Source organism: Bufo gargarizans, chromosome 1 (assembly GCF_014858855.1).
Source record: "Bufo gargarizans isolate SCDJY-AF-19 chromosome 1, ASM1485885v1, whole genome shotgun sequence".
Classification (NCBI taxonomy): domain Eukaryota; kingdom Metazoa; phylum Chordata; class Amphibia; order Anura; family Bufonidae; genus Bufo; species Bufo gargarizans.
Window position 1 is genome coordinate 714,439,989 of NC_058080.1, and position 14,165 is coordinate 714,454,153.

The following is a 14,165-nucleotide window of genomic DNA, read 5'->3' on the forward strand; positions in this document are numbered from 1 at the left end:
GTATGCAGGGGCTCAGGAGGGTGTTATGGCAGGGAACTTCAGGGAAGCACATCCTTCTCCACTAGCTGCTGATTTCTTTCACACTCGGAGGGCACCAGTGATGGGAGCAGACTGTACATGCTCTGCTCTTACAGGTTAGGGAGAAGTGCGCAGGCGCAGATAGACTGCACGATCATCTGGCATGGACGAGCTTCTTGTGAAGCTCCTCCATGTGGCGTGCAGCTATGGACGGATTCGGCTGCAGGGCAGAGCGGGGCTCAGAGGGGGTGGCTTCAGATAATAGAAAAAACAGGCAGATCTGCTTAATGACATATATTAGGAAATTAACTTTTTCCCTGCCTCCCACACAGTAGTAGCAAATACTTGGAGAGTGGCCAACCTTTAATGTGACCTTCTCTAAACTTTTGAATGCACATGTCCAACTGTTCAATGTTTCAGTACTTTTTGCACAACTTGTATTTCTCTAACAAGGAGCTTAACGGCAAAATTCAAACAGGTGTTTGCTCCATGAATAGTCCCAAAAATTTCCTGGTTCAATAAGAATTGGAATTTAAACAGTCCTCCTCATCATGCTGTTCACATTTTGACATCATGAGACCAAGACGACACCTAACAATTGATCAACAGTATCTCGCCGTTCTCAGAGGAAGTGGCCACTGAGCTTACAGTGTCACAGAGTCTTATCAGCGGGTTGTAACAGAGATACAGAGAGACTGGAAGAATCATAGAAAGGCATAGAATTGGACGTTGCTTTGCGACATCCCACAATCATGACCTCTTCATTGTGAACAATGCCCTGCAGAACCGGATAATGAATGCCACACGACTCCAGACACGTTTAAGGGAGATGAGAAGCATCCAAGTGTCACGTCAGCCCATTCGAAACCGTTTACATCAGCCTGGTCCGAGTGCTAGACGACCTGCACGGGTACCTGACCACAGGCGTCATAGTCTTGCATAAGCCAGAGAGCTTCTACGCTGGACGAGGGATCAGTGGGCCTCACTGCTTTTCACTGATGAGGTCGCTTCATGCTGAGTAGAAATTATGGCCGCCAACGATGTTGGAGACGTCAAGGAAAGTGCTATGCATCAGCCACCGTCACCAAACCAGCTTTAGGTGGTGGTGTTACAGTGTGGGCAGGTGTGTCTAGACAATACAGAACTGCCCTACACTTTGTGAATCGTCCATTGACAAGCCCATACTACTTAAATAACATCGCAAAACTTTGCATAATAACTTCTGAAATTTATTTATACTGTAAAAAAACATTTCCCGAACTCTGGTTCGGTTCCAAGCTACCACTTGGAACCGAACCAGAGTTCGGGAAATATTTTTTTACAGTACAAATTAATTTATAAAGTTATTACCAGAAGTATCGCAAGACTTTGCAAAGCAACTTTGGCTCATCTGAGCCAATACACTCTAATACTGTACGGAGCCTCCTGCTCGGTACAGTAGTGGAACAAAGTTTTTGCAAATTGACTTTGGATGTTTCGTCCAAAGTTGATTCGCTCATCCCTAGTCAGCAGTGATTGCTCAGTGTCCGTGTGATCTGTAGGCTGGGAGCGCTCAACGATGAGCCCGCCAATGATCTCTTCCATCTCCCAGTGGCTAGATATTCAGCACTTTCCCAGATGGCACATTGCAAATTGTAGGATGGAATGATCGGCGTGAACTTTGCTCATGAAGATGGACACAATTCTGATCCATTATCTAACTGATGGACACGAAGATGATTGTTTCGGTTCCATGTTTACACTGGTTGTTGGTGGCGCTTATTGACCACATCAACTTGAAATCTGAAGAATTCAGGCACCACAAATTTCAGGGATTTTATGGTTTATTTAAAAAAATATGTATTTACAATGATTTCACTTAGTACCTCCTATGTACATCAACTGAACATGTGCAACTCGCAGATCAACAAACAAAACTGCAGCAGAATGATCGCTCAGGTCCAAAGCTTGCTCCAAACACCAAATGAAAATTCTTCAAGGACCTTGAGCGTCTTAAAGTCTTTCTGTAAACAAATCAATAAAAATTAGACGTGTTTCTGGAGCTGGATACGCCGGGGTCCTCACAAAGGTTTCCCGGGGACGTTCCTCTCTCCAAGGTCGCTGTCGGCGCGGCTTTCACGGTGGCTGCTCGAGGTTTTCAGCTTGCCAAGAGTGTGCTTGGCTTGGAGAGCCGAGTTGAGACTATCCAAAAACATAGGGGGATAGTACTGCTTAAAATAAATGGTACTCATAAGCACAAAAATGAGTCATGGTGAAAATATTACACTCAAGCAATTCAAACAGCAGACTGTAGAGCAATATGGTTAATGGGAAGCAGCAGGAAAACAGTAGCATCTTAGGCTCCTTTCACACAGCTTATATGGAACTGCAGGAGAAGACGCTCAGGACGTCCATGTGCAGAAGGGTTTTCCAGCTTTGGCCACCTTTTTACATCTAAAGCCCAGCCTGCTGTACCCGTTGGAAGGAAAAAAAAAAAAAAAAAAAAAAAAACAAACACACTCACCTGCTCTCCACTGTACTGCGATTTTCTGGTCCATGTCATGTAAACTTCCAGAGGAAAAAGTAACGGGCTCTGCAGCAGCCAATGACTGGCCTCAGCGGTGACATGTCTCCAAGCAGCACATGACCCAGCAGTTATATGCTGCTTGGGGGCAAATCACCACTGAGGCCAGTCATTGGCTGCAGCAGTGCACTTGACCCCATCCGATGGTTTACAGGACAGGGAACAGAATACCGCAGAATAGAGCAGAAGGCGGCAGGAAAGTCTGGTTCTTTCAGCAGGTACAGAAGAATGCGCTTCAAATTTCAAAAAGTGGTAAAAACTGGAAAAACCCTTTAAGAGTGATGGACACCTTTGACATGGAAAAAAATATTTAAACTTGTCTTAGCTTTAGTTGAAAGATAATTTACTCTGCCATCTTTATTCCTTCATTGCTTTTCAGATCCCCTGATACTCAGTTTACAAACTGCTCCTCATGCTGGGTCTGTGTATGCAAGATGCTGTTGTCCTCATACCAAGACAGCTTCATTCCTGGCAGGATTCCTCTGTCTACAGCTCACAAGGGATCTCCTCCCTTGTACTGACCCCCCACTCCCAGGGCTGCTATCTCTCAAGGCGGGTACACGTCCCAATGTTACAGCTGATTGTCGGAAAGGAAGCGTTCCTTTCAGTGAAGGAGACTGCCGTATTTACATGCAGCGATCTCCTTCACAGTATGAGGACAAGGAATGGCTATAACGATCCCTGGTCCCCATACAGAATCACTGTTTCTGGGCAGCAGATTGCTGTTTAGACCACATGATCTGCTGCCCAAAAAGGATGATCCGTGGTGCCTGCACGAATGACAGGATCACCAGATAAACGAGCGTTTCACTCGTTCATCGGATGATCGGTGGCACATTTAGATCGGCAGATTGTCAGGAACGAGTGATTACAGGAGTGGTCGTTCCCGTATAATCTGCCCGTGTAAATCCTCCTTAACACTGAGGGGAAAAGGGGGAAGAGCAGAGAGAGGCAAAGCTCTGACAGATTTATGTCATATTCTGCAGCATCAGCAGCTAGATGAAGGACTTCCACACAATCTGTAGAAGCAGGAATTTGTATTTAAGACCATCTGGAAAGTTTCTTAACTTTGCATTTAGGGAGCAAATAAATAATAAAAAATTATCAGCACAAAGGTGTCCATAGCCTTTAAAATCCCCAAACTGTAACGCGCTGCATAAAAAGGTATGTGGTGTCTCTACACCTAGGCGAGCACTTCCCTGAATACCCATTTAACATGTCCTCTCCTGAAGTTTCACTGTTGCCCCCCAGGAGGCCTATGTCTACTTTAAAGGGGTCTGCCACACCATGCAGAGTCAATCAGACTCCACATTACTAAGGCTACATTCACACAACAGAGAGAAATGGCTGTGAGATGGCCAGCGGGGCTATTCACATTCATGGAATTATAATGGTTTTTTAATGGCCAGCCAATAGCAGCCATCAAAAAATATGACATGTCCTACTTTTGACAGTTTTCACAGCCAGATGGACCCCATTGAAGTCGATGGGACAGTTTTTAACGACCGCTTAGACAGGAGTGCATCCATCTAATGGCCGTTAAAAAACAGGTACACTTTGTCTTCTGGGTTAAAAAATCAATAAAACCTCATTTTAAAAATATTAAAATAATAATATCTTATCGACTTGCTTGTGCAGGGACATTCGCTCTTCACGGGATGCAGCAGGACCTGATGTTCCCAGTGTGGTTTTCTGCCGCATCCAGTGGGGAGAGAGAATCCCTGCGTGTGGATGAGGTATTGTTTATTTATATTTTTTTACACAAGCAAAATGGGGCCAGTGGGAGAGTACTGGAATCCACTAATGGGGGCATTAATAATATTGGGGGGAAAACTAATGGGGTATTAACAATACTAGTGGTACTATAGGGGGAGGGATTTGAGGTACAGGGGGCAATGCAGGGGTTGGAAAAAAAAAAAGAAAAGCCAATTGAATAAACCTGTGTTTTAATGGCGGTTAAAAATGCATGCAAAATGGCCATTAAAATGGACACATGGCCAGAAAATGGCCACAAAAATGACCGTGAAAAATGGAAAGTGTGTCGTGTGAATGTAGCTTAACCATACTGATGGCAGCTGTGGAACAAAGTGCTTCATTTACCTGAGAATCCACTGGTACCAAAGACAGGAAATCAAAACCTAAGAAAACAAAAACCATCTTTACGGAACTGTAGGATATGGGTTTCACTAATGCAGGACACTCCAACAGTCATGAGAAGCAACATGGGAAATATGGTATGAACAGAATATGAAAATTTACACCGTAGTAACGTCATCTTCAACATTACTAGAAATACACATTGTGAAAGTGAATACATATTGCTAAATTATATTTCCAACATGATGGTCAGTTAAGTTGCCATTTTGTTTTCAGGATAATTGACTTTAGTAACAGGAGTGATTATGATAGAGCACGGAGTAGTAACAGAAATTAATGATTCTCTGCACTGCCTTACAAGCCCATCAGCAGAATGCAGACTGCCTTCATGTATTCTGTCAACTGAGCCTGCACACACAGGCTATAGGTAAAACAGTTCTCTATGATATCCCTCTGTCTTAAGGGGGTTTCCTGGGAATTGATAATGATCACCTATCGTCAGAATAGGTCATCAATATCCAGCTGTTTTAGGAAGCCGCACTGCTCAACATAGCTCTGGTGTGCACTGCAGTCTCCAGGAAGCTTACCAAGCACAGTACTGTACACTGGATAGTGGCTGTGCTTGGTATGGCAGCTCAGCCCCTTTGACTTGAATCGGACAGAGTTGCAAATGGGCCATGTGACCGATGTACAGTGACATCACTGTCCTAGGAAGAGGCCTAAGCATTCACACAGTACCACAGCCTCTTCTAACAGCTGATCAGTAGAGGTCACGGGAGTAGGACCGCCAGCTGATCCGGTATTGATGACCTATCCTGAGGATAGGTCATCAATATCAATTCCTAGATAACCCCTTTATTACTGTATGTCCAAGGGTTTTCTTTAGTAGCAGAGTACATAAAATCTACCTGGTAAATCTGCAGCGAGACCAGTGATGGCTGGATGGTGGAAGTGGTCTTGATATTCCAGCAAGGATTGATGTAAGGAGTCTGGCTCCATGCTTCCCATCTTCCCAAGTCGGATTGTTGACGGTTGGTAAGATAACACACTATAAAAATAAAAAAAAGAAGAAGGAAAAAATAAGTCAATTCCAAATGCATAAAACCCTGATGCAGCGTTAGGTGTGATTTGCGAAGCTTCTTCATCAACAGACTAGAGTATACTCACTGAAATGAACTGAAAAAAAAAGTGGATATACAAAATAATGTAGAGGACTCCGGACACTACTCAGTGTTGGGAATGTATGATTAGTCAATAATCTCCGTACCCTTTGATTGGGGACCCCTGTGAGTCTGGCATATACAGACATTTCCTTTTACGAGCTGGCTCATCCTCGTCTTCAGAGGAGCTGTCGATGGTCAGGTCAATGACTTCTGCCTTCTTCTTTGGGCTTATCTCAGTGGGCTCTTTAGCAGAGTATATCTTGCTGATTACTCCAGATCCTGTGAGACGTGAGAAGACAACAGATGAGGGTCACATGATAACAGTGCGTGAACTGTGATTGATAAGTTTTCTGTTATGGGGTGACGATCTCCTGTCAGAGTTTAACCCCCTTCCCACCCAGCGCCGTAATAGTACGGCGCAGCAGGACGTGACTTGCCGCCCAGCGCCGTATGCCCGATCAGCTACAGGGGACCGGCTGTTCCCGTTAGCCGGACCCCTGCTGTATGCGCCGGCATCGGTGAAAACACTGATGCCGGCACATTAACCCCTTCTATGCAGCGGTCAGCGGGTGAGGGAGCCCATTGGGTCCCCGCGCTGCTGTGGCGGGGACCCGATGGATGAGAAGGCAGGCCAATGCAGTGCAGAGGCTGCCCAATGCCTTGCACGGCATCGGGACCTGCCTTCTACGCGTGCCCAGGAGATCCAGCCTTAGGCTCGGTCTCCTAGGCAACCTGTTAGTGTATTAGTCAGATGTATTGTAATGCATTGCAAAGGGATCAGATCCCCAAAAGTTAGTCAGAAATAAAGTTAAAAAAAATGATTAAACAAAATGTGTTTTTAATAAAACATAGTTTCAAGTAAAAAAAAATCCCATTTTCCCCTGATTTTATAATTAAAAAAAGAAGAAAAAAAAACACATATTAGGTATCGCCGCGTCCGTAACGTCCGGCTCTATAAATATATCACATGATCCACCCCGTCCGATAAACACGATAAAAAATAAAAATAAAATAAAAGTAAAAAAAAAGCACATTTTGTCACCTTACATCACAAAAAGTGCAACACCCAGCGATCAAAAAGACGTATGCCCCCCCAGAATATCAAATAATACCAATAAAACCATCACCTCATCCGGCAAAAAATGAGCCCCTAAATAAGAAAATCGCTCAAAAAATAAAAAAAATATAGCTCTCAGAACATGACACTAAAACATAATTTCTTTTTGTTTCAAATATGCTATTATTGTGTTAAAAAAAGTATACATATTAGGTATCGCCGCGTCCGTAACAACTAGCTCTATAAAAATATCACATGACCTAACCCCCCCTCAGGTGAACATTGTAAAAAATTAAAAATTAATAAAAAAAAAGCAATTTTTGTCACCTTACATCACAAAAAAATGCAACACCAAGCGATCAAAAAGGCGTATGCCCCCTAAAATAATACCAAACAGTCACCTCATCCCACAAAAAAGACCTACCTAAGACAATAGGTCAAAAAAGAAAAAAGCTATGGCTCTCAGACTATGGAGACACTAAAACATAATTTTTTTTATTTTTTTAAATGCTATTATTGTGTAAAACTTAAAATACAAAAAATATACATATTAGGTATCGCCACATCCGTAACAACCTGCTCTATAAAAATGTCACATGACCTAACCCCTCAGGTGAATGCTGGAAAAATAAATAAATAAAAATTACCAATTTTTTGGTCACCTTGCCCCATAAAGTGTAATAATGAAAGATCCAAAAAATTATATGTACCCAAAAATGGGACCAATAAAAACGTCAACTCTTCCTGCAAAAAAACGAGCCCCCGCACAAGACGATTGGCAGAAAATTTTAAAAAAAATAAGGCATTCAGAAAATGGAGACACAAAAACAGCCATTTTTAGGTTACCTTGCCTCACAAAAAACGTAATATATAGCAATTAAAACTCATATGTACTCCAAAATAGTACCAAGAAAACTGGCATCTTATCCCCTAGTTTCCAAAATGGGGTCACTTTTTGGGAGTTTCTACTGTAAGGGTGCATCAGGGGGGCTTAAAATGGAACATGGCATCTAAGGCCCCTTGCAGACGAGCGTTCCTCCCGCAGCGAGTCCACATCGCAGCACCCAGCCTGACCTCCCATCGCTGCCGGGAGTCACATAGCATTATATTGAGTTATGATGCTATGTAACCCTTACAGTTCTGGAATGTATTGGATAACACTGGCAGCATTCTGCCAGTGTTATCCAATACATTCCAGAACTGTAAGGCCTCTTTCACACGAGCGTGTCCAGATAAGGTCCGGATGCGTTGCGCCAAAAAAAAGTATCATGTGATGAGCATAGTGACGTCATCAAAAGGTCCTATTCCTCACATATGAAGACAGAAGAGATGCCGGCTGCGTGAACAAGTGGATTAAGGAGAGTTACATTTATTTATTTTTTAACCCCTCCAGCCCTATTTTACTTAGCATTCTGTATTCAGAATGCTATTATTTTCCCTTATAACCATGTTATAAGGGAAATAATAATGATCGGGTCCCCATCCCGATAGTCTCGTAGCAACCGTGCGTTAAAATCGCACCGCATTCGCACTTGCTTGCGATTTTCACACAGCCCCATTCACTTCTATGGGGCCTGCGTTGCGTGAAAAACGCACAAAATAGAGCTTGCTGCGATTTTCACGCAACGCACAAGTGATGCCTGAAAATCACCGCTCATATGAACAGCCCCATAGAAATGAATGGGTCCGGATTCAGTGCGGGTGCAATGCGTTCACGTCACGCATTGCACCCGCGCGGAAAACTCGCTCGTGTGAAAGGTGCCTAAGGGTTACATAGCATCATAAATCAATATAATGCTATGCGACTCCCAGCAACAATGGGAGGTCAGGCCAGGTGCTGCGATGCGGACTCGCTGCGGGAGGAACGCTCGTCTGCAAGGGGCCTAAAAACCAGTCCAGCAAAATCTGCCTTCCAAAAAACCATATGGCGTTCCTTTCCTTCTGCGCCCTGCCGTGTGCCCTTACATCAGTTTACTACCACATGTGGCGTGTTTCTGTAAACCGCAGAATCAAGGTAATAATAATTGAGTTTTGTTTGGCTGTTAACCCTTGAAGTGTTAAAGAAAAAAAATGGATTAAAATGGAAAATCTGCCCAAAAAGTGAAATTTAGAAATGTTGTTATCTCCATTTTCCTTTAATTCTTGTGGAGCACCTAAAGGGTTAACAAAGTTAGTAAAATCAGTTTTGAGTAACTTGAGGGGTGTAGTTTCTACAATGGGGTCATTTATGGGTGGTTTCCATTATGGAAGCCCCACAAAGTGACTTCAGACCTGAACTGGTCCTTAAAAAGTGGGTTTTGGAAATATTCTTAAAAATTTTAAGAATTGCTTCTAAAATTGTAAGCCTTCTAAAGTCCTAAAAAAATAAAATGACATTTACAAAATGATAAATATAAATAACAGGATGTGAGGGGCACACCTACACATGGAAATCACATGGACAACCAGCCAATATATGTGTAACAATTATTAATTTATTAAATGCCACACTATAATAAACACTAAAATACACTAAAAGAATGAGGATCCTCAATTTTCACATAAGATACATATGCATAAAAGGTGATACATAGAATACATGAATAACTAAGTATCAATGGATGAACTATATAGTAACCAGTTCGACTGATGTGGGAATTACAATGTTTAAAATGCGCAAGATTAGATGCGCACTGCCTCTACTGGAAACTAGGCTTCTGGCCGTAGTTAATGATTCAACAGACAGTCCTGACTAAAGAATGTCTTCACAGCAGGTATAACGTAGTCAGCTGTTAAACCGCACTGTGTAGCCAATATTATATTGATTCTTACCGCACCTGTGTGGCCGATAATTGTAAATACATGAACAGTCTTATAGTTTGTTTCTTCACAGCGATTATGATTAGACTGCTGCTGGCCCGTACTGTGTGTGAACACACTACTCACTGTTATGATGTACTGCAAGGACCGATCCTCCGTGCTTGGCGTGGCGTCCCACGTGTGTCAGCAGCGGTATTCTGGGTTCCGGTTCCTTCCTATTAACAGGTGAGTCTGTTGTGGACCGTTGATTAAGACGCCAGGGTCAAAGGAAATCCAGACCCAATGTGGAGTTCGGCGTTAGTTGATATCTTTAGTCCCGGACGCTTTGAAGCTTGTGTTTGATATTATCGGCTCTGTGAATAAGCGCTTCCAGGAATTCCAAAATGGTGCGCAGATATATCAGCTGCGTCAATTTTCTTTGTTTGAGACTTAATACCAGACGTGTTTCGGAGTTGGCAGTGACTCCTTCCTCAGTGGTCAAGTCTCAGATGTTGAATGAGGGTTTTTATAAGACTAAGTCCCTCCTCTCATTGTGGGTTGTTTAATCATTACCGGGAAAAACAGAAAGTCTGGATATGGATTCCATGATTGTTTATCCTTTTATCGTAACGATACCAGTCTATATATATGGAGTTCAACATTATGCATAATAATATTATTATTAAAACATGACACATGATATTAACTGATAGATATATATACATAATATTATTATTATGCATAATGTTGAACTCCATATATACATATATATTCAGTGGAAGGAAGGACTTCCCCCTTAGAGGGATATGCAACCACCAGCCGAGGGAAGCCCGAGCCAGGGGAGGCAGAAGAAAGGTCCTGTCCAGACTCCTCTGTGATTTGTCCCAGGCCGACAGAATTGCCCTCTGAAAAGTGCGGGATCGGAATTGTGTGAACGGCACCGCTTCGAAACAGGCAACCATCTTTCCCAACAACCGCATGCTGGATCTGAGGGAAGGGCGGTGATGACGGAGGAGACTGCGAACCGACCCGCGAAGGGCCAGACGCTTGTCCGACGGAAGGCGGACCTCCGCCAACTCTGTATCCAGGAGCATCCCCAGGAAGATCAGCCGTCTGGAGGGGGTAAGGGAAGACTTGGGGTGGTTGACAATCCAACCGAACCGCGTCAGGGTCTCCAGAGTGAGTTCCACACGGATGCCTGAGAGAAGGAGGGTGCCTTGACCAGGATGTCGTCCAAGTATGGGAGAAGAAAAACACTTCTTGAAAGTAGAAGGGCCAAGACAGGGGCCAGGACCTTGGTGAACACTCGAGGAGCCGTCGCCAGACCAAAGGGAAGGGCGACGAATTGGAAGTGATCGTCCCCCACCGCGAAGCGCAGGAAGCGGTGATGACATGGAGCAACCGGAACGTGGAGGTATGCATCCTGAATGTCGATTGAGGCCATGAAATCCCCTCTTACCAGGGAGGCCACTGCGGACCTGAGAGACTCCATCCGGAATCTCTGCAGTCGGAGAAAACGGTTCAGGCGTTTTAGGTCCAAGATCGGTCGCACTGAGCCTTCCTTCTTGGGAACCACAAAGAGGTTCGAGTAGAACCCCCTGAACCTTTCCGTCGGAGGCACGGGGGCGACGACACCCTTGTTCATCAGAGAGTGAATGGCCGCGAAGAAGGCGGCCGCTCGTACGGGATCCCGCGGAGGACGGGATCGGAAGAAACGGTCTGGCGGAATGGACGCAAATTCGATTTTGTATCCGCAAGATACAATCTCGAGCGCCCATGCGTCTGAGATGTGGGGCCGCCATACGTTCCTGAATAGGAGAAGGCGGCCCCCCACCCGGGTGGGTGGGGGCGCACCTTCAGGCAGAGGGCTGCTGGCCTGTGGGAGCCCGTGCAGGCTGGGACTTGCGCCAGGTAGGTTGCGTCCGAAAAAACGGCTTCTTGCGTCTATCCTGGGCTGGGCCAGAGGAAGAGGAACTGGCCGCAGGTCTAGACCCGGTGGGCTTGCGAAAGGACCAAAAACGGTAAGAACCAGCGTGACCACGGGGGGCGCCCTTTGGCCTGGACTGGGGGAGGTGAGTACTCTTCCCACCCGTGGCCTCTGATATAAGTTCGTCCAGACGGGTTCCGAACAGGCGGGAACCCGTGAATGGTAGGCCGGCCAAAGAGCGTTTGGAAGCGGCGTCCGCCGCCCAAACCTTCAGCCAGAGTTCCCTCCTGACAGAAACTGCCAGGGCAGAGGAACGGGCAATGAGGGCACCCGCATCAAGGGAGGCCTCACAGACGAATTTTCCGGCCTGAACAATTAGTTGGGCTAAGGAACGGAGGTCCTGAACAGGGACGTCCGACCCTAACTCCTGTTCCAGTTGCAAACCCCATTCAGAGACCGCTTTACCAACCCAGGCGGAGGCAAAGACCGGTCTAAGGGCCGAACCAGAGGCAGTAAATATGGCCTTGGAGAGGGATTCCGTACAACGGTCCTCAACAGACTGGAGGGAAGATCCGTCCTGTACAGGAATAGTAGTGCTTTTGGACAGGCGAGCCACGGGAGGATCAACCTTAGGCAGGGATGTCCACGTGGTCACAGAATCCGCTGGAAAGGGATAACAAATGTCCAGCTTTTTGGGTGTAATAAAGCGGACGTTAGGCCGAGTCCAAGCCTTGGATACCACAGAAGAAAAATCAGCGTGTATGGGAAAAACCTTGGAGGCCTGTTTGGGGCGGAGAAAGGACACGCCGGCCTGTTCAGAGCTGGGGGGGTCATCGTGTAGCTGAAAGGTATCACGGATGCTAGTGATAAGATGCCCCACCGCGGACGCCAATTTGGACGGAAGCTCTGAGTCCATGTCCACGTCCGAATCCGCCAGTCTATCCTCTCAAAGCGTATCCCTTTGAGAGGATAGACTTGACTGAGCTCGCACGCATGGCGGAGAGAGCGAAGCATCTGGAGAAGATGTGCGCTCAATCCTTGAACGTTTTTGAGTATGCCGGGCCCTGGAAGATTCGCTGAGAGGCAGGGAACCAGTGGGAGCGGCAGAAACGGTAGTCCCAGCGGGTGCGACAGGGATTGTGGCAGCCTGCGGGAGAGGCGGTCTATCCACGAGACGGCCCACTACGTGTGTAAGGCTTTCCACCGCCTGAGACAGAGACCTAGCCCAGTCAGGGGGTTCAGAGGCACCGGGGGGCGCAGCGGGAAGCGGGCCCTGCACCGGGGCCTGACATGCAAGGCAATGCGGCTCAGATTGCCCACGCGGAAAAAGTTCCTTACAGGCGGTACAGGCATGGTACCAGGGTTTGGGGGCACCCGTGGGATCTGACATGCTGAAGTGTGGCTGTACTCTAATATAGAGACCACAAAGGGTTATAGCAGCTATGACCAGGAGGGTTAGGAGAGGGTTAACTGTCCTACCAGTGCCTCAGAAGAACGTCAGGAGTAGAGATGGCCCAGATCAGCAGCAGCAGAGAGCAACGAACAGCAGTGAGCCAGCAGATAGCGCCCACAGAAGCCGAGCGATGTACACAGGAGTTTAGAGTCTCCCACCGTGTCCCAGCTTCCTGTCAGGAGTGAGGAAACGCGGGAAACCTCAGCAGAAGCGCGGGGAACAAGCTCCGCCCCCTACAGCGCTTGAAATGTCTCCTGAAGGAGAACTTAACTCCGCCCCCAAAATGACGCGCGCGTAAGCCACGCCCCCTGCTGCCGAAAACGCTCTCAGGGCTAAGAAGAAGCCAGAAAATAAAGGGCCCACAGGCCCCTAGAGTGCGGCGATGTGCCCAGGTGGGTGACCTTTCTGCCACCATGTCCCTTGCTCCGCCGAGCCCGATCTGCCCATGTCGGGCATAAGCCCCGCCCCCCCGCTCTCGGAACGGAGCGGGCGGCGGCGAGAATGGAGAGAGTATGCCGGGCCCTGAAGAAAGCAGCGTGGGGGGAACGGCGTGGGGGTGCTGAGGATATACCTGAGGGGAGCCGGGGAGGGTCTGCTTGAGCGCTCAGCTCTCAGGGCTAGCGACCACGGGTGCCCCCCTTACCCAGAGGGGTAGATGCTGCAGATAGGGACGGGGTATGGGCTGGAATAGCCATCTCACCGGCCGACGTCTTCACCCTCAGTTCCTTCCAGCAGGGTCGCCCCTTCACCCACTGGCACCGCAGTGGCAGGAAGCTGGAAGAGGGGCTTGGCGTGCGGGCGACCCCCTAGCTGGCGGGATGTAGGGAGCCATTGCTGCCCAGATCCTCCTATTGCTTCTGTGGGGGAGGCAGCAGTGCAGATAAGTTGGCACTGGCGCAGCTCAACCCCGGGAGAGCAGAGAGGTCCATGTGTCTCTGGTATCCCTAGGAAAAAGTAAAATAACAAAATTAGAGGAAAAATAAAATAACAAGGAGAAAACAGCCCTGCAGTAGCAGGGAGTGTCTTGCCTCCTTGGACACTAAGCTAAAACTGGTAGCCTCTATCTCCAGGCTGAGGGTATAGCTGATGGAGGAGGGGCTTAACAGTTT

The 14,165-nt window shown here is 46.8% G+C and overlaps 1 protein-coding gene across 3 annotated transcripts in view; it reads right to left on the reverse strand.

Annotated features, from left to right (window-relative positions):
- Positions 1-1,823: 1,823 nt before the first annotated feature.
- The window catches only part of PIAS2 (protein inhibitor of activated STAT 2), a 44,506-nt gene continuing 32,164 nt past the window's right edge, over positions 1,824-14,165 (reverse strand). The window contains exons 11-14 of one of the 3 annotated variants that reach the window (XM_044276300.1): positions 5,946-6,120; positions 5,587-5,726; positions 4,682-4,719; positions 1,824-2,199 (exon numbers count right to left, since the gene is read on the reverse strand). In XM_044276300.1, the coding sequence (XP_044132235.1) occupies positions 2,134-2,199; positions 4,682-4,719; positions 5,587-5,726; positions 5,946-6,120 (419 nt within the window). In that variant the 3' untranslated portion in view covers positions 1,824-2,133. Of the gene's footprint in view, positions 2,229-4,681; positions 4,720-5,586; positions 5,727-5,945; positions 6,121-14,165 lie in introns of all 3 variants that reach the window. The other 2 variants (XM_044276299.1, XM_044276298.1) reach the window with 2 other exon arrangements.